The sequence below is a fragment of the Hypanus sabinus genome, chromosome 2 (assembly GCF_030144855.1).
Source record: "Hypanus sabinus isolate sHypSab1 chromosome 2, sHypSab1.hap1, whole genome shotgun sequence".
Lineage (NCBI taxonomy): Eukaryota > Metazoa > Chordata > Chondrichthyes > Myliobatiformes > Dasyatidae > Hypanus > Hypanus sabinus.
In genome coordinates this window covers 148,546,252-148,567,076 of record NC_082707.1, presented here as the reverse complement: position 1 = coordinate 148,567,076, position 20,825 = coordinate 148,546,252, and the positions used below count along the sequence as shown (strand labels likewise).

Here is a 20,825-nt window from a genome sequence, read left to right as displayed (position 1 = left end):
ACTAGTGAGCAGGTTATTGGGAAATTCTGCTTCACAGATTCTAATACTTTGCTGATGATAGAGAGAAAACTGATTTCACAGGATAATTTATTTCATAAATTTCTTTTTCAGAAATAATATACACTAAGTGATCCTTTATCAATCATAGAAACAGTGATTGTATTTTGTAAGAATGTAACTTCTCCAGTGGATTAACAATTAGAGAGATTATATTTCTGAAGCATAATGCAATGCAATGTAAATAAACTTCAAAAACCAATTATAATTTTGTTTACATGCCATGGAGTGTATTTTACTGGCTATGAAATGCAACATTTACACTTTTCTGAATAAAAAACCACTTGTCATTTCTCAGCCCACTTCACGATCCCCCTATAATTTTTGATAATCCTCTTCATTGTCTTTTAGTGTCATCATTCAAACATTCTCATCCAAATTGTTGAGATAGATGACAAGCAATAATGACCCAGCGCCAGCCCGAGGCACACCATTAATTGTGAGTCTCCAGTCTGAGAAGCACCTTTCCACCGTTATTCACTGCTTCACAGCATCAAGCCAACTGCATACCAATGAGCTAACTCCCCTTGGATCCTATACATTCTAATCTTCCAGAGCAACCTACCATGTGAAAGCTTTTCAAATGCCTTATTGACCACATCTACCACCCTGCTCTCATTGACCTTCTTGTTTACTTTACCAAAAACCAAATCAAGCTCATGACCTCTCAGGCAATGTTGTATGGACTTCCCTAAACGACCTGCTTTTTCAGATGATTGTACACTTTATCCCTTAGATTCCTCTCCAGTAACTTGGCTACCACAGATGTTAAGCTTACTGGTCTATAATCCCCAGGTTTTTCTTTGCAGCTCTCACTTAGAAAATATAAAGTTTATCATGAGATTTTAGCAGTTTCTAAATTTTTCATTTAAATATCAGCATCTGAATGCTTATGAGGTACAATATTCCCAGATGCCCTCCAAATGTGTCATATTATTTATATTTCAGAACAATTCATGTATTAAATATTAAATATAATTTCCTTAATATATCACAAATAAATTCAGTAACTGTAGATACTTTCCCAAGATATATTTTGTTCTAATTCTGAGCAGTATTTTTCTTCATCCAGTAATTCAACACAACTCTAATCACATGACCAATCAATTAAACAGTTCAAATGGGAGAACAAGCTTCATTAGTGCTTTCCTCAGGGCAGAGCAATCAAAACATTTAAATGACCAAATTATTACTGCAGTGAGACCAAAACAGAAGCTTCAAAACTATCAGAACTAGACATGATTTGTACTGGATTACTATTATTCTAACTGTCAGGAAGATCTAGCCACACAAAATATGTCAATCAATGATATGAACCAAAAGATAAAAATGGCCTAGTTTCAAGTAAAAATGCTAGCTTCTAGCACAACTGCACAAGTAGTTACACTGTTAAAGTAATATTATTTTCACTAGGAAACGCTGCTGAACATAGCTAGGATAAAAAACAAATCATTAAATTGTCAGTGTTAGGGAAATTTCTTCAAAGATACTACTAATTTTTTGCTGGTTCAAAGAATTTCACATTTCTGTCTTTCAAATGCATGTCAGAAATGCAAAGTGTAAAAGTATACAACAATTAATTCATATTATTAAATTTATATACATAAGCTGCCCACCAGCTTCTCCAGCTGTGCTTTATACTGGCCCAATGAGATATCAGTCAACTAAAAAATACCAGCACACATGCATAAAATTATCACCGCGCACAGTAAATAAGACAAAGTAAATTACATGTAAATAGGTGTAGATATTGTTGAAAATGTGCAATGACTATTCTTGAAGCTGACCAGCAAATCAATGCAATTAATCCTATCTATTTGCTTTGCTTTATCAGATAAACAGAAATTATGATGTGAAATCTAAATGTCATATTAATTTTGAACCATTTCTAATCAAACTAAAGCACTTAACAAGTAATTGTAAAGTCTTGCCTTCACACTAGGGAAAAATAAATCCTAGATATCAAGTGACTTTCACCCATTTTTCTCTATCACAGCTTTGACATTTAAAAAATATTCACTTGAGGAAAAAAAAGCTACAGAAAAAACAATCCATTCATGATTCACAATGAAGTTAAGCAAAGTATTAGTTTGAAAGAATCTAAGATAAAGTATGAGAATAGGGTTGAGAGGAAGCATACACCTGCCATGATTGAATGGCAGAACAAACTTAAAGGACTGAAAGGCTTAACTCTGCTCCTTTGTCTTATGGTCTAGTACGGGGGTCGGCAACCCGCGGCTCCGGAGCCACATGTGGCTCTTTTACGTCTGTGCTGTGGCTCCCTGTTGCTTTGGGAAATAATTGGTCAGTATTTAATTAAAATGTATTTTATGTTAGTTTGTTAGTTTTTGAAATGTAATTCTAAATTTGAAGATTATGGTGATCTTGTACAATCTAAATAAGACGTTTTTGCGACCCATTTCCTGACACATCCGAACCGGCTCACAATTAGCCAGCGTTCAGGCTAAGGGAGATAGCCTACGGGGTTTGTGAGTACGTGTCTTTTGCAGCATCCGCGCCCATGGGGGGCGGGTTGAGGGAGGCTTAAAAGCAAGGCTGTTTAGTTCGAATAAAGCTATCTTTGACTGCAGTTTACTGACTGCATGTAGCACACCGCTACAACGTGTTTTTATCGCTGGCTGTCCAGAGGGGAGGTGCTGAAACGCTTTGTCGCGTGTCTGGAAGAAGTGAAAACTTTCCTGGGCAGCAAAGGGCTCACCTTTCCTCAGCTGGAACAGCCAGAGTGGCTGGAAAAGCTACACTTCATGGTAGACATGACAGCGCACCTGAACACTCTGAACACAGCTCTTCAGGGGTAAGGACGTACAGCCCTGCACATGTTGGAGGATGTTTTGGCATTCGAGCGCAAGTTGACAGTGCTTGCCAGAGATTTACAGAAAGGCACATTGTCTCACTTCCCCAATTTGAGAGAGTTCAAACAAGGTCACGACATGATAAATTCGGAGTATTTACATTCTGCAATCATCGTTTGAGAAACGCTTCTGTGAGTTCAGAGAGGAAAAAAACACATTATCCTTCCCGGTCACTCCCCTAAGCATCGATCCATCCCTACTGAATACGACTGCATTGTCAGGTGTGAGTCAACCTGACCAAGTATGATAAATATTTTAATTGCCTATTATTTTACGTATATTCATATGTTTTCATTGTTCAGTGAAATAGTCCTTTTATTTTTCAGGTTGACAGCTGGCTGACTTTATTTTTGGTTTGCTGCTGGCAGCAAATTTAAGTTTGGCGTTTTTCATAAATACAAGAAGGACTCAAATAGACATTGAGTATTTTACTTAAAAGTAACCTTCAACCCAACGTCTTTTTTTCAGAGTTCAAAATGTTTTTGTTGCATGCAGAAATGTAATTTCGTTTTCTCTGCAGGAGTTCATCAATTTCATAAATGCAACACATTATAATTTGTTTATACATAGCATAAAGGCAAAACAAAACGTTGTATGCAGTGTTATTTCATTTTAAATGTCAAACGGGTTTTGCGGCTCCCAGTGTTTTCTTTTCTGTGGGAAACGGGTCCAAGTGGCTCTTTCAGTGGTAAAGGTTGCTGACCCCTGGTCTAGTATGTTTGTATAGTTGCAAAGAGGAGCATTAGTCCTAAAGGTATTTTTTCCAAACGTTAGAAATAATTCAAATATTCCTTAAATTAGCAAGAAATATATTTGGGACTGTAAGTTCTCCAAGTATGCATGCAGCACAGACATGTGCTCTTCAACCTACTGTGTTGATGATGACTTTTTGTTCATTTCGTGTTCAGTCAAAAGTTGTTAATGGCTCTCAGACGATATAGTACCCAAAATAATTACCAATTTTTCCTCTCAAAACTCTCAGCTTATTTGATAAAGTTCTTAAATACAAGTAAAACTAAACAAATCTAAGGAAGGGTGGAGACATAACAGTCTCCATTGTTGGAATGTAGAGCAAAAAATACACTGTTTTTAAAATTCAGCAGGTCAGCAGCATCTGTGAAGGAAAAGGGTTGGTTGACCTTTCAGGTTGAGACGCTGCATCAGGACTGAGAGTTTCCATAGCAAATAGCCAGTATATAGAAGTGAGAGTGCGGGGTAGGACAGAGATCGGTAGGTGATAAGTGGAAGTATTATGTTTTCACCGGTCATCAAGCCTTTGTTGCTGCATCCCTCCTCCTCCTAGTCCATCACACCACCCCCACTCTCTACCTCATCTGGTTCCTTCAATCATCTCACTCCTATATTATGGGAACTATCCCTCTATGCTGGCAGTCCTGATGAAGTGTCTTGATAGGAAACATTAACCACCCTTCTGCCTCCACTGATTGCTTTAGTAGTTTATGTTTTTGCTGAGGAGTTCTGATCTTCCTCCCAGCATATCAACAATAAGAGATAACCTGCTGAGTTCTATAAACAGCCTAATTATCAATTTTACTGTCTGTATAAACTAAATCCAACCAATTTGAAGCTGAGATCAGTTTTCAGTAAAAGGTACTAAAAGCCAAGGAAGAGTTTATTTGTGGCTCCTCATTTGGTATCAATAAAAAGGCTGCAGCAAGTGATGTCCATCACAGATAAAGCCCCTCCCACCATTGAGTATAATTACATGGAGCACTACCACAAGAAAGCAGCATCCATCGAAAATGCCCACTGTTCATGTCGTGTCCTCTTCTCACTACCACAGGCAGGAAGTACAGAAGCCCAACGTCCACACCAACAAGCTCAGGATTGTTATTACCCTACAACCATTAAACTCCTGAAGCAGCATGGATAACTTCACTCACCATTACGCTAAACTGATTCCACGGCTCACTTAAAACATGTTCTCAGTATTACTTTTGCTTGCAGTTTGTTGTCTTTTGCACATTGGTTATTTGTCAGTCCTTTTTTATGTATAGTTTTTCATAAATTCTATTGTATTTATTTTTTTCTGTAAATGCTGGCATGAAAATGAATTTCAAGATAGTAAATGGTAACAAATACGAACTTTGATAATAGATGTACTTTGAACTATGAAAGTGAAAAACTTTCCCATCACACTGAAACTGAAGATCTGTTTTAGATTTAGTTTCTAGTTATTCCAACTGTTTATTTTTGTACTACAAAATAATTATCTACTGTTCAGACTGAGGTATTCAGATGCAACAATGAACATAATAAGGTCTGTAAAACAACATAAGTAATACTAAGGCCACAATCAGAAATAGATTTTCTGCACTTTTAAAAAGACTGACTTATTTTCCCTAGCTTCTCTGAATAAAGGACAACGAAATGTTGTAATCAAACAGCTGGAACGTCAGCAAGTCAGGCTGCTTGAGTTGAACTGAAATTTTAATTCCGATTCTCTTTCTCCTTGAACTGCTGAGTGTTTAATGTTTTCAAAACACATTTTACAGATTTTCAAGTCAAGAGTTCTTTTGCTTTAAGTGGAACTTCCCCAGTGCTATCGCTTTCCCAATTTAAAAACTCTCTCACACTGGTTTCAAAACTGCTATCATCAGATATGATGGACCCTAATCTATTCTTGTTTGAATATAGATCTAACAGAATAGTTTTCACTGTTCTAAATATATGAAATTGCAGTTTTACATTTGACCTGGTAAACTGATTTGCTTGGTGAGTATATACTCTTTTTGAGACACAGCAGATGCATAAAACTGAAGAAATATGCATAATTCTGTCCATCTTATTTAACAGGATCTCCATAACTATGAAAAGCCGACCTTAAGGTAAGATGTCCTTAAAAAAAGGATACAAATTTTGATAAAGTGGAATTAGCGATTTCAGTGCTCGACTTGCATTGATTGCTGTAGCTCGTACTAGACAAGGTAAGACTTTTCCATCCACAATTGCTCCATCAAAAAGTGGGCCAAAAAACGGTACCTGTTGAAAGATCATCATTTTGTCCAGTTTTAGAAGAAGACTTACTCAGTATTATCAAAAGTTGCACAAAATATCTGGCTTGAAATGACTTTTTCAAATGGAAAGAAATATAATTCAAAATAAATAATAAAAATGAAACTGCATTTATTTCAGATCCAGATCTTTCACTTGGCCTCTTCAATGGGAATAGGTAGGGAGTGTTAATTACTGAAATAGATGTTCTTCCTTATTCCCCAACATGTATAAATGTAAATTCAAATGTAAAGAGACAGTACACTGTTAAGGATAAGACAGTGTTGATGAGCAGATGGATATTGGGAGACCAAGTTCATAGCTCCCAGAAAAGTGGCTACTCTGGTTGATAGGGTAGTTGAGAAGGTATATAGCACACATGCCTTTATTAGTCGAGGCATCGAGTTCAAAGTAAGTAAATTATTTTGCAGTTTTTTAAAACTCTAGTTAGGCCACATCTGGAACATTGCGTACAATTCTGGTCATCTCACTAAAGGAAGGTCTAGAAAGGGTGCAAAAGATGCTGCCTGGATTAGCGGGCATGTGCTATAAATGAAACGTTAGACAAATGTGGGTTCTTTTCACTGGAGTGGTAGAGGCTGAGGGAGATTTGATAAGTTTACAAGATTATAAGAGGTTTAGATATATTAGTCAGACAGTACCTTTTTCCTCGGGTTGTACCTCATCTAATACCAGAAGTCATACATTTAAGGTGAGAGGGGATAATTTCAAAGGAGATGCGAGGGGCAAGTTTTCTTTTAAAGAGTAGTGGGCATCTTGATTATGCTGCCTGGATTGGTGGTAGAGGCTGATACATTAGGGACTTCTAAGAGATGCTCAGATAGGCACATGAATGTGAAGAAATGGAGAGATATGGATATTGTGTAGGTATAAGGGTTTAGTTAACTGGCCGTTTGATTACTAATTTACTTGTTTGGCCGAAGGGCCTCTTCCTGTGCTGTACTCTTCCATGTTCTATTTCAATCTTTACCATAAATAAGACAATATTATAATTAAATAGCAAAGATTCCAGACCCTGGCCCAGACTCTCAGATTCCTACATGCTAACCTGGCTTTGACCATCATGCTTCTTCTTCTGAATTCATTGTCTTTGTTCTTCTTCGACCTCTGTTATTGCCTCAGAATTTCTCAATCATGGGACTTAGAACTCCAGGTTTTGACTTACAGACTCACAAAGACCTCCTTCTCTGGGACCACCAGACCGTATTGCCCCTGGCCTCTAACCAACCCCACCCCCCCCATTCCTGTTCCTAAACCGTAGCCTAACTCCCTGTACTGGCCCCACGAATCTAAAAAGGTAATTAAGACTTTGATGGAGATTGCTGCCATCTTGACAGAAATCAATTAAATGCAACCAACACACACAAAATGGTGAAGGAACTCAACAGGCCAGGCAGCATCTATGGAAAAGGGTACAGCCACATTTTGTAGTGTCACTTGGATTTCCAGCATTTGCAGATTTTAAATTTCTCTTGTTCATGACTCAAGTAAATGCAACATGCTCTCCAACTGGTATTCACCCAAGTGAGGAAAGGGCTAATTCCTGCAAAGGGTATAGTCAAAATCAAATCTACAGTATAGTAGTTGACAGCAGTACTATACAGTATTAATGGTAGAAACAACAAGAGAAATTAAGTAATCAGGGGATTTAAAGAATAAAAATATGGTTTTGTGATCACAAAAGCAACTCAAATTTGGCAAGTTGCCTCCAGGTACCAGGACCCAAGAAAGTCAATAAAAGGCTGCAACACACTCCGAATAATGAGGCTGAACAGCCAGATATTGTGATTGATATCAGTACCAATTACATAGGTAGAAGTAAAGATGAGTTACTGGAGCACTGATTAAACAGGGCCTTAACGATGATAATGTTGAAATTACTATGTCACACTCCAGTGGGTACAGAAATAGGATTTTGCATTAGAATCCACAACTGCAAAGACTGGATAGAAGTGTCAGTTTTAGATTTTTGTAGAAGGTAGAATTGGACAATCAGCAGGACCAGATCTTAATAATCTCGCTGGGAAGCGTGCTGGTATCACCAGGGATTTTTAAAATCAACTTGATGAGAGGGAAGGGGCAGATGGTCCCAGTTTCAGAAGAAACAAACACAGAATGTGCAAGGTGATTAAGTAAATGATCCTGACAGCTAACACAAGGAAATAAAGAGAATAAACTGAGAACTGCATAGACAATGCAAGAATGACATCATGGCCATTACTGAAGAATTGTCAAAGAAAGTGTGATTAGCATCTCGATGTCTCCTCTTATTGAGTTTTCAGAGACATAGATTGTGTTGCAGTTAAAGAAACAAGTAGAGCTGAAAAGAAGTATAATATGTATGGTGATTGCATTTTACACCCAAGCATAATACAGTAAATGTTTCATCAAGGAGAAACATCAAGATAATTCTTGCCCAAGATCTATCAGCTTCTTGGTATAAAAGAAAGCACTATCATAATGGATAAAAAACTGATGGGCATACAAGAATTGAAGAATATAGTACTGTCTGAACTGATCAAAAAGACTTGTAGGCAGGTTTGGACTGGAGATCAGCAGAGTGCTTCTGCCATGACACAGCTTATTACATGGTCTCTGCTTCAAAAAAATTGAATTTCCTGGTATTGAGACAGCAAATCAATCAGGTAGATAAATTCGTTTATAAATGAGAATTTTCATTCAAAAGATGTAGATAGACTGTAAATGGCAATACTGGGTGGCATTCATTGTCTATCCCTTACTGCATTCCCTATCCCTGATCAAAATAATTGAGTAGCGTATATGTCATACTCTGTAAGATTGGTTGATTTTCTTCTTTGAAGGGTATGAGCAAATCTGCAACAGAGGCGAGTATTTTTAAAATTCCCAGTTTCAGTTACCATGTTGGATTTGAATCACATTCTTGGATCAATGGTCCAGACCTATGGCTGCTTGTAAAATAACTCAACCATTATGCTGCATACTTTAAGCAGCAATTCAAATGTTATTGATGATGGTACACAATGCTGACAAATATCAAAGTCTGCTTTCAGATAAATCTGCTCTACTTGTTTGTAAGTATGAGTAAACCTAATGTGACTGCAGTGGGCTCATTGATAAGTGATGCTTTGAACATGACAAAAGAACCTTAATAAAGTGGTGAGGAACCATAATTTTGTCCATAACTTTTAAAACTACAAAAAAGACATGAACCAATTAGTAACAATCAGAAAATTCATCATTTTTGTTTCTTGAGACTAGTATGCTGAGGACACTAAATTAAGCCTTTTTTTTAGGGCCATGTTAAAGAACAAGGAAGAGAATTAGGCCACAAAACTGTTCATGTCTTCGCTGCCATCCAGTAAGATGATGCCTACTGTTCTTTCAAAACATTCTCTTTTTATACATGCATCTGTTTTCAGATCATTGGTGGTGGTGGGGGAGAATGGAGAAAGAAAGATGGGGCCTCTGCTTGGTCATTCTACACCTATCAACACGCACATGTCATGACAAAATGTTGCTTACAAAAAGAGAAGAAACAAACTGTCTGAGAAACTCTGAATGAGATAAGCAAGTTTGTCTGCTGTGGAATGGAGGCTGAATCTTTGAGAACTGAAATTATTCATAATTTGGTCTTGGAAATTTTGGGAATGCTGTAAATTTTTCTTAGTTCCCTTTTGTAAATTCCCTGCAGATAATTTTTTTTTTGAGATCCACGTAAAATATACTGTACTTCTGTATTCATAATACCAATGCTATGGAGGAAAATAGTAGTCCGAAAGCATTCCAGCTGCATTGTTAAATAGTGTGCATATGCCACGGTATTATTAATTCAGTTCTAAGAAAGCATTTAATATATAGTGGACTTTCTTACCTCAGGTTTCTTCATTACATGGATACTGAACATATAGTTTTTCATTGGGTATATAACAATAAGGACATCACCAAACTCTGTTGGAATGATTCCTCTTCTGTAGTCTCTTGTATGTTCTGACCAAACTATATGTACTTCATCGTTCCCTAGATGCCTTAACTACTCAAAACAAAACATGAAACAAAGATAAGAAAACTATTTATAATTATATACAAATATCAATACTTTTGTCTTAACACGGGCATTCCTTTTTATTTCTGCACTATATCAGAAAAGGGGATGAATATGATGCTTGGTCACAAATGAAAATGCATGGAAAATGTTCTTAAAACATTCTTTATATTGATTTTAACAGCTTTTTTGTGTGTTTTGATACAAGAACTAACAATATGTTGGGTACTGGCTTTTCTCAGTTACAGTGCAGTGCAGTTAAAGGGAGTGAAGGCAAGTATCACAAGCAACCATCCCTTGAAAAGGTTTACAACACCACAGATGTATCCATGCTGACAATCAACACAGGTGCACCTTTAAGGATATGTGCTTAGTCTAGTCCTATACTTCCTCTATACTCATGACTGTATGGCTAGGCACAGCTCAAATCTTATCTATAAATTCACTGATAACATCACAGTTGTTAGCAGAATCTCAGATGGCAAGGTGGTGGTGTACCGGAGCACTCAATTGGCTGGTTGAGTGGCGCCATAACAATAATCTTGCACTTAACGTCAGCAACACCAAGGAATTGGTTGTGGACTTCTGGGAGGGGAAGTTGGGAGAAAACACCCCAGTCTTCAACGTTGGAATGAGTGAGCAGCTTCAATTACCTGGCAATCAACATGTCAGAGGATTATTCCTGAACCCAACATATTGATCCAATCATGAAGGAGGCACGCTAGCAGCTATACTTCATTAGGAGTTTGAGAGATTTAGTAAGTCACTTACTGTATGAGTTATCAAATCTCCTCAAAATGACCAGGGAACTGAAGGTGATTTAAAAGATTGAGAACATGTGAAATGTTACAGATGTACTTGGGAAGGGACTGAACTATAGGGGGCAAAATAGAGTTGAGGTATGCAGACAGATGTTTATTCAGGTAGGAGTAGGCAGAAACAATGGGTCTTCCTGACAGTCAGTTTTGTGGATATTGTGTAAGAGGTAGAAATGTACAGTACAGGGTAAGGGAACTACAGTGGATGGGAGAGCTCCAGAATTGATGGGTTGGTGGATTGTGTAAGAAATAATGGCCTGATGCTTCACAGTGGGGTTTTTTTCAAGGGGTATCTACGAGGAGGTGTCTGAGAGTTGCTGCCTAGCCTCAGCAAGGTAGAGATCAGTTCACTAGTCTGTAACAGCTTTCTGTTGTCTGTGGTTTTAATGGAGAGGGTGGGTCTGGTGTGGAGAGAGTGGAGGGCAGTCCTTTCAGACAGAGTGAGGTTCAAATAGGAGAAAGGAGTACTGATGGTTGATACCTCATTGGCGCTCAGTGATGAAAAGTCCCACAGCAGGTAATCCTCAGCTTCTCACTTCATCCTCACTCAAACCGCTTCCTCCTCACCTTTCACTTTCCAACTTGTACTCATTTATCACCCCCCCCTCCCACTGCACCTCCTCATTCTGGCTTTTTCACTCATCCTTTCTAGTCTGGATGAGGAGTCTTGGCCCAAAATACCGACTGCTTATTTCTCTCCATAGGTGCTGCCAGACATGCTGTTCCTCCAGCATCGTGTGTGTGTTGCTCTGGTTTGGAGGCTGCAATGCATAAGATCAAAAGAAAGGCTGCAGAGTTGTAGACTCAGCTTACTCCATAATGGGCACAAGCCTCCCAGTCATTGAGGACATCTTCAAACAGCGATGCCTCAAGAATGTCACATTCATTATTAAGGACCCTCAACATGGACACGTCTTTACATTACTACCATCAAAGAGGTAGTACATGAGCCTGATGACTTACACTCAATGTTTGAGGAACAGCTTCTTGTCCTCTGTGTTCATGGACCATTCAGAAACATGAACACCATCTTGCTATTCCTCTTTTGCACTGTTTATTTTTTATTGTAACTTGTAGCAATTTATGTCCTGAACTGCACTGCTGCCCCAAAACTGCAAAATCGTGTCATGACATGGTGCAAGTCAGTGATAATAAACCTGTTTCTGACTTGCAAAAAGCAGCTATAAATGTTAAGTCAACTGAGTTTATTTTCTCCATTCCACTCGGAACCACACTGCAATAACAAGCAAACATGAGGAAGTCTGCAGATGCTGTAAATTCAAACAACACACACAAAATGCTGGTGGAACACAGCAGGCCAGGCAGCATCTATAGGGAGAAGTGCTGTCGTCGTTTCGGGCCGAGACCCTTCGTCAGGACTAACTGAAAGGAAAGATAGTATGAGATTTGAAAGTAGTGGGGGGAGGGGGAAATGCAAAATGATAGGAGAAGACCGAAGGGGGTGGGATGAAGCTAAGAGCTGGGAAGGTGATTGGCGAAAGTGATACAGAGCTGGAAAAGGGAAAGGATCATGGGATGGGGGGCCTCAGGAGAAAGAAAGGAGGGGGGGGTTGCACCAGAGGGAGATGGAGAACAGGCAAACAACTAAATATATCAGGGATGGGGCAAGAATGGGAGGAGGGGCATTAACGGAAGTCGATGTTCATGCCATCAGGTTGGAGGCTACCCAGCCGGTAAATAAGGTGTTGTTCCTCCAACCTGATTTTGGATTTATTTTGACAATAGAGGCCATGGATAGACATATCAGAATGGGAATGGGACGTGGAATTAAAATGTGTGGCCATTGGGAGATCCTGCTTTTTCTGGCGGACCGAGCGTAGGTGTTCAGCGAAACAGTCTCCCAGTCTGCGCTGGGTCTCACCAATATATAAAAGGCCACACCGGGAGCACCGGACGCACTATACCACACCAGCCGACTCACAGGTGAAGTGTCGCCTCACCTGGAAGGACTGTCTGGGGCCCTGAATGGTGGTGAGGGAGGAAGTGTAAGGGCAGGTGTAGCACTTGTTCCGTTTACAAGGATAAGTGCCAGGAGGGAGATCAATGGGAAGGGATGGGGGGGGGGGGGGGGACGAGTGGACAAGGGAGTCGCGTCCTTTCTTTCTCCTGAGGCCTCGTGTCCCATGATCCTTTCCCTTCTCCAGCTCTGTATCACTCTCGCCAATCACCTTTCCAGCTCTTAGCTTCATCCCACCCCCTCCAGTCTTCTCCTATCATTTTGCATTTCCCCCTCCTCCCACTACTTTCAAATCTCTTACTACCTTTCCTTTCGGATAGTCCTGATGAAGGGTCTCGGCCCGAAATGTCGACAGTGCTTCTCCCTATAGATGCTGCCTGGCCTGCTGCGTTCCACCAGCATTTTGTGTGTGTTGTTGCAATAACAAGCAAATATTTTAAGTTTGAATTGTGACTGAATATTACATAAAGATTTCTCTACTGTGAGACTGAAAAAAAAAGCACAAAACATAAAACATAGAACATTTAAGCAGAATCTGGTAAACATGCCTATCAAAAATATCCAGCAAAAACCTTTCATCTGCAGCTGCCAACCAGCAAAAAAAGAAATGAAGATGCATCCCCACAGATCAAATTGTGTTAGATTACTGAATGTCAGCATACAAGTTTTCTCAATGAATGGTCAAACAGTGCAATGTTTTGTACAAATTTCCTTAAGCACGGCAGGTCAAGAAGAGGCAAATGGTGGTGGTTGGGTAGAAGATGGATGGGCTGTGATGGCCGTAAATGGTTATTAATGATTGTGTATCTGTTCTATCCAAGCAACATTCTATATCGCCTTGGAGAGATTTGTGTGTGGCTAATTGTAATTTGATGTTCTGTTACTCATGGTAAGTGTGCTGATGTACTGCTGGAAGGTTTAACAATTTTAAATATTTCAAATTAAAAAAAAAAGTTCACAGCATTCTAAACAGAGCTTCATTGGTGCCACCCAAAAGCATTATTCTTGGTTAGATTCTTATATTGATAGAAGAAACACAGAAATAATAGTACAATGAACTAAGTAACTGATTTCTAAATATTTTCAAACATTCCAAAATCCAGGAATGAACTTTCTTTTGAATGGGAACTAAATTAGATGTTAAAATATTCAGGGTGAAATGTAGGAACAAGTAGTAATGAACTTAGGACCATGTTAATGTTGCAGATGTAGCATATTAATACCCAAAAAGTAATAATGAAAATAATTATTTTTTTGCAAACAAATTTTTGTGAAATCTAAGACTAGCAACAGCAAAAAAGCAGCTGCAAGCCTACAATTTAAAAAATATATTACAACAGAAACAAGGCACCACCAATAAATATCAATTATGAAACTGGACAATGTACAAGATATTCAATTAAAAACTATGGTGCCTGTGAACTAAAACTGAAGCTCAGAGAAAAATAAACATTTTTATTGCAAATGTACCTTTTTAGTTAAAGAATCATCTGTATCAGAAGGCATTCTTGTAGATACATGAAACATTACTTCTACAGTAGAGGTAGCAAAATATGGAGTCGATAGTCCAGTGCTCTTGTTTTTTTGTAATCCGCCCATGAAACCACAATGATTGGTAAGGTTTACCTTGAAAATGAAATGAAAGCACAAATAAGATGAATAATTAAAAATATTATGAAAATACATTTTATCCATTAGCTTAGTTGACAGTGTGAAAAGGAATATATTATGTTCAGCAATATTTAAATATTTTTACATCAAACATCACATCCTTAATAAAATATGTAATGCTGACCAATTAGAAGATTTTGTTCCATTTTGAATTTTATAGGCAGCAAATAGGAACATTCTTTAGCAGAGAAACAGTAAAAATAAGTTAGAAAAATGTCATAACCTAACACTTGAAATCTATTTGGTTTCAAGTTGGCACCACTTTATATGACACCAACTACCACCCCCCCAACTCCCGAATACCATGCAGCTGAGTGGATGGAAAAATCCAAATTGGTATACTCCGCAAGAGGTGATGTAATTTACAATTACATTATTTCGGACATATCTGACATGGCAATGTAGGCTTACGATATCAAGCAAGGCCAACATACATTCAAGGAAGAAATCAATAAACCCAATATTGATATTTTGAAGCAGAAACTTTTTGCTTTCAGTGAAGAGAATAATGCTTTGATGAAGTAATAGCAAATGTCTCAAGATAACAAAAAAATGTACTGTTGTCAAAAGGCACTTAGAGATTTATAGACTTGCTATCATACAACATTATATAATTTAAAAACATCTTCAATATATGAAAGATTAGTATGTACAATCTTATTTAGAGGAGGTATTGACTATGAATTTAAACAGCTCAAGATGCTTTACCTCCCAACCAAGACCTGCCACAAAGTCCTCATAGGATTGGCTTCCTCCAGTATTTGTCAGAATGGAGTGCTTATCTTCCTGTCCTTCAGCAACATAAAACACCGCTATTTTGTGCGTTTCTCGACTGCATGAAAAAAGATAGTTAACATAAACCAGAAATATTTACGTAGGATGTTTATTTTAATTTCAATTAATAAAAATGGACCAGCTACAATGCTTATGAATGCCTAGTCTTACTAAATATTCCACTCTCCAAGTAACAAATATAACTGTCACTGAACATTTATTCAATAAAAGTCAAACTTAACTAAGTGATGCAAAACAGAATTTCCGTTGGCTTTGCTAACTTAAAACAGCAAAGTTTTCTAAGCATCAGCGAAAAGTTCTCATACTAAAATCCAACTTGCAATCCTATCAACTAGACTGGTATGTGTTACTGACACTTCAGATCTGGTCTACCAGATTATTAAAATATGCTAGAAGAGGCTACAGCAAAGTGGAAGTAGAAAATAACACCTGTTACGAGTCTGAGGCATAAGTGAGTCTCTATACATCTACAAAAGCTCTTGGAAAAAAAAATGCTGAGAAAACATCAATTTCTGGCTGATACAATCCAGTGAAGACAGCAGTTAAATACATTAATGTTAGCCACTTACTTTCATGTTCAAAACTCTCTTCGTCAAAATATCCGAGAATAACTTCTTACACACTAATGTGCTGTGACTTAAGAGGCAAAGATGATTCTGACAAATGCCCAATCATAAGGGATGCCTACCATAAGTATTAATATTAATAAGTAAAGACTTTTATAACCCTTATGATTGTGCTTCTTATTTTAACTTTAGTTAGTTTTATAGCATCTTCCTTGAGAATACATAAATATCGTTCTCAAAAGTTCAGCTGAAATGCTGAATCATGCAGTTAGTAAAGTCCCAATTTCAAACCTCATATCTGTGCTAGGTAAATTAATTCATCCTAGATGTATGGTATTGAAATTGCTGGTAATGCAGTTTAAAGCACATGACTAATTTACATAAAGAAGTTACTTCACATCCTAGCATATTATCTACATTAATAGCCAAAATGATGAGAGAATACCTGTCTCCATGGAGACAAGGCTCTAAAAGTTATGCTACAAATTAATGAAATACAAGAGAAAACATGAAGGATATCACAATTCTCACCATTGCCTAGAGTCCAGGTTTTTTAGTTCTCGCAACAGCTTTTCATTTTTCTTTAGAAGATGGAAAGTAGTCCTGTAATGAAACAATGCTTAAGTTAGAATTGAGATTATAATATTTTCCCCCAAGATAGATAAAGCTTACTGCAATAAATCAAAACTAGGATGCACTTAAGTACTTACAATGAAACATAAGGGAAATCAAAATTTATAAAATGAAAACAAAAATCATTATAGCAACTTACAGATAATTTAATTTATCCAAGAACTCTGCAACAGTAAATTGCTGCCCTATTAAACTCCTTAATAATTATCAAAGTAAGTCTTTAAATTGTGATTATGTCATCAAGCAACACCAATATTGTACTTAGTATGGATTTTATTTTAATTGCTTAGTTCCTAACTTACAATAATGACAATGTTGATACAACTACAAGAGCTACAGTAAATACCACAGAAAAGGTGAACAGTTCTCATTGTCAAAGGCAACATTTAACCTAGTTGGAGCATCATGGTATAAGTATTGGTTTATTATTGATACATTTGCCCAAGATACAGTGTAAAACTTCTGTTTTGTGTGCCATCTGTATAGGCAATACCATCAGTAAAAAAAAAAATGAGGAATATGAAGTGCAATGAATGCAGAGAATGTGCAGTGCAGGCAGACAAATAAAGTACAAGGAGCACAACGAGATGGACTGGGAAATCAGGAATCCAGTTTTCTGTGTACAAGAGGTCAGTTTGACAGTCTGACAACAGTGGAATAGAAAACGTTCCTTAGTCTGGTGCTTTGTGCTCTTAGGCCATTGCATCATTTTCCTGAGAGGAGATGGGGAAGAGTGAAATGACCAGGGTGGGAAGGGTCATTGATTATGTTAGCTACTTTCCTGAGGCAGAGAGATGTGTAAATGGAGTCAATGGAGAGGAGGATGGATCGTGCTGCTTTCAAAACTCTTTGCAATTTCTTCTGATCCTGGGTAACACAGCAACTACTGTACTGCTCTCCCCTCCAGCTAATGCTTTCTCAACTGTGATGGAGATACATTGATGGAATTTATCATTTTGTTCCATCCGTATCTGAAAGGAAGGAAGTAAGCACAAACAGACCCTACCCTGGATCTGCAAAATGGAAGAGGGCAGGGGACAATATTCGGTATTTAACCCATACAGTTCCTGTTCTGGCAGTGTTCAATGAGATTGCACAGAGGAAGCTTTATTCAGTTTTCTGGATCTGCTCTGGAGGAGCATGATGCCTTCTGCCATTCACTTAGTTACAGACTGCATTTACTAAAATGGACACCATGTTGGTTCACAAAAATGAAACTGATACAGACATAGAAATCACGTTACCTGAAAAGAAACATAATGATTCTAGTGTTTGATTCAATGTTTCTCTGAAGATGGCATGACAGGTGGGTAAGGTCATTAATAAGGTGCTGATCAAAAAGAACTAAAATCTACAAATCAGCAAACAGGAATGAGGCAAAGACATGGAAACAGACAAAAAAAAGTTTGCTCTTGCCATGTGGTCACACAAATGGAGGCTGCCATTTTGTGAACTGTTGGGTGAAATGATTCTTGCTTAAGAGATAACAAATACTATACTTCGGCCTTAACAGTTATATACATATAACTATTGCAACGTTTCAACGGTAAGCCCAACCGTCTTCTTCAGGCATAGGTTAGTCAAATTACGTCCCCTGAGAAACATATCTTTGTATACCCTCTCAAGTGAGCAGGGAATGGGCAGGGTTGAATGTTTGATCCTGATTGGCTGGATCTGAATTGCTTATTGCTGATTGGTTAGTTTGTTAACTTAATCAGAGCAACTGAACATACGCACAATGAGTTTTTGGCTAATGATATTCTAAACCTGGGATCATTTTCAGATAAGAAACTCTTTATGATGTCAAATTGCAGGCTGCTATAAAGAACAGCATGTGATCTGGTCTCCCAGGCCCAGTGCTTGGCTGACCTGGTTTGAACCAATTTGGAAAGAGCAAAAGAAATTACCTAGTACACAAGGGTGGTAGAGGAAAGAACCATTAGTTAATACCGCATGTATCCCTGGGACAGATCCAATAAGAAGCTGACAGGTCAGTCAGATGAGCTTGAGTCAATAAAATTGAAACATTATAGATTGATTTGATAAGGAAAAGAATAAGAATGGAGGATGTTGGGAGCTCAGACAGGGACAACTCTGTGGAGAACGCCGATTGCAGAAGCAGAACACTCCACATCGGAAACATGGAGATTACATCAGGATCAAGATGAACACCTGGCCAACATAGACATCTTTTCCTGGGTATTACTTTATCTCTTCTTTGACCGTTCATGGAGGGTCAGGGAAATCCAGTGGGTGTTCAAATTCAGATACTTGTTATTTGAGCCAATAAAGGTACTTTTGGTAAATAGACATTCTCCCTATTTACCTGATCATATTAAGGCTTAATACTTGTAACAAAGGTCTGTGGATCAACTTGCCTCCAATGGTTTAAATGGGGTAAAAATGAACAGGGAGACAAGTTACAGTGGAAACAGTGCAAAATGCCACTGCATTTCAGCAAGAACACGACAGCATTACAAAAGGTGCAGTTAAGATTTTATTTAAAAGGATTTTATTCAGGCTGGAGAACTACATTTAGAAGACTCACTTAACTGAAGTTGCTGCCCGACAAACCTGTTGGAATTCTTTGAGGAGATTACAAGTAGGATACATAAAGGGGTTGCAGAGTATGTTGTATATTTGGATTTTCAGAAGGCCTTTGACAAGTTGCCACACATGAGGCTGCTTACCAAGTTAAGAGCCCATGGTACTACAGGAAAGTTACTAACACGGTTAGAGTATTGGCTGACTGGTAGGAGGCAGTGAGTGGGAATAATAGGATCCTTTTCTGGTTGGCTGCCAGTGACTAGTGGTGCCGGGACCACTTCTTTTTATGCAGTCTATAAATGATTTAGATGATGGAATAGATCACTTAGTTGCCAAGTTTGCAGATGATACAAAGATTGGTGGAGTGGCAGGTGGTATTGAGGAAACAGGTAGGATGCAGAAGGACTTGTACAGATTTGGAGAATGGGCAAAAAAGTGGCAAATGAAATACAATGTTAGAAAATGCATGGTCATGCACTTCAGTTATAGAGAAATAAATGTGCGGACTATTCTCTGAACAGGAAGAAAATCCAGGAATCTGAGATGCAGAGGGGCTTGGGAGTCCTTGTGCAGTACACCCTGAAGGTTAACTTGCAGGTTGAGTTGGCGGTGAGGAAGGCAAATTCATTTCGAGAGGTCTAGAATACAACAGCAAGGATGTGATGCTGAGGCTTTATAAGGCACTGGCGAGGCCTCACCTTGAGTATTGTGAACAGTTTTGGGCCCCTCATCTTATAAAAGATGTGTTGGCATTGGAGAGGGTTCAGAGGAGGTTCACAAGGATGATTCCAGGAATGAAAGGGTTATCATACAAGGAACATTTGATGGTTCTGGGTCTGTACTCGCTAGAATTCAGTAAGATGAGGGGGGGATGTCACTGAAACCTTTCAAATGTTGAAAGGCCTAGACAGAGTAGATGTGGAAAGGATGTTTCCCATGGTAGGAGAGTCTGGGACAAGACAGTATAGCCTCAGGATAGAGGGGCACCCTTTCAAAACAGAGATGCGGAGAAATTTCTTTAGCCAAAGGGTGGTGAATTTGCTGCCACATGCAGCTGTGGAGGCCAGGTTGTTGGGTGTATTTAAGGCAGTGATTGATAAGTTCTTAATTGGACATGGCATCAAACGTTACAGGGAGAAGGCCAGGAACTAGGGTTGAGGAGATAAAAGAAAAGCATCAGCCATGATTGAACGGCGGAGCAGACTTGATGAGTCAGATGGTCTAATTCTGCCTTATGGTCTTTGGATCAAAGCAAAATGAGACAAAATTTCATAACAGTATATGAAATTCCTGGAAACAGGAAAGACACATTTCCACTTATAAAACTATTAATAACCAGGCTACATGACTGGATTATTGCCAAAGGGAAAAAGGATTTCAGAAACAAAATGTTCGGAGACACAAGCCTTCTAAGATTTGGGAAGAACCTGAATGCATCCTTAAAAAGCACTAACCAAGGCAATAGACCAAGTGCCAGAAAATGGGAGTAACGTGTAAATGTTTTTTTGTTCAAATTGGCTATCGTGGACAAAATGGTCCTTTCAGTGCTGTAAATTTCCGTAATTCTGTGACTAATACAAACTGATTGACAATGACGATGCAGAATATGTCATCAGACATGCAAGAGGCCAAAGCTGGCAGAACATACATCTCATTTATTGGGAGGGTTTTTATGGAAACATAAATGAGAAATTATACAGTGTGGAAAGTGGGAGACTGAACATCATAGAATTGGATGCAATTAAGGCACGGACAGGGCTTTCACTTGCAGATGAATCGAAGTTATGTATGAATTAGAACAAACAACATCAACATGGAAGCAAATGG

The 20,825-nt window shown here is 38.3% G+C and overlaps 1 protein-coding gene across 4 annotated transcripts in view; it reads right to left on the bottom strand.

Moving 5' to 3' along the window:
- The window catches only part of ralgapa1 (Ral GTPase activating protein catalytic subunit alpha 1), a 218,052-nt gene that overhangs the window by 39,131 nt on the left and 158,096 nt on the right, over nucleotides 1-20,825 (bottom strand). For all 4 annotated transcript variants that reach the window (XM_059956726.1, XM_059956722.1, XM_059956707.1 and 1 more), the window contains exons 34-38: nucleotides 16,350-16,421; nucleotides 15,166-15,289; nucleotides 14,257-14,412; nucleotides 9,820-9,978; nucleotides 5,806-5,933 (exon numbers count right to left, since the gene is read on the bottom strand). In XM_059956726.1, the coding sequence (XP_059812709.1) occupies nucleotides 5,806-5,933; nucleotides 9,820-9,978; nucleotides 14,257-14,412; nucleotides 15,166-15,289; nucleotides 16,350-16,421 (639 nt within the window). The remainder of the gene's footprint in view (nucleotides 1-5,805; nucleotides 5,934-9,819; nucleotides 9,979-14,256; nucleotides 14,413-15,165; nucleotides 15,290-16,349; nucleotides 16,422-20,825) is intronic.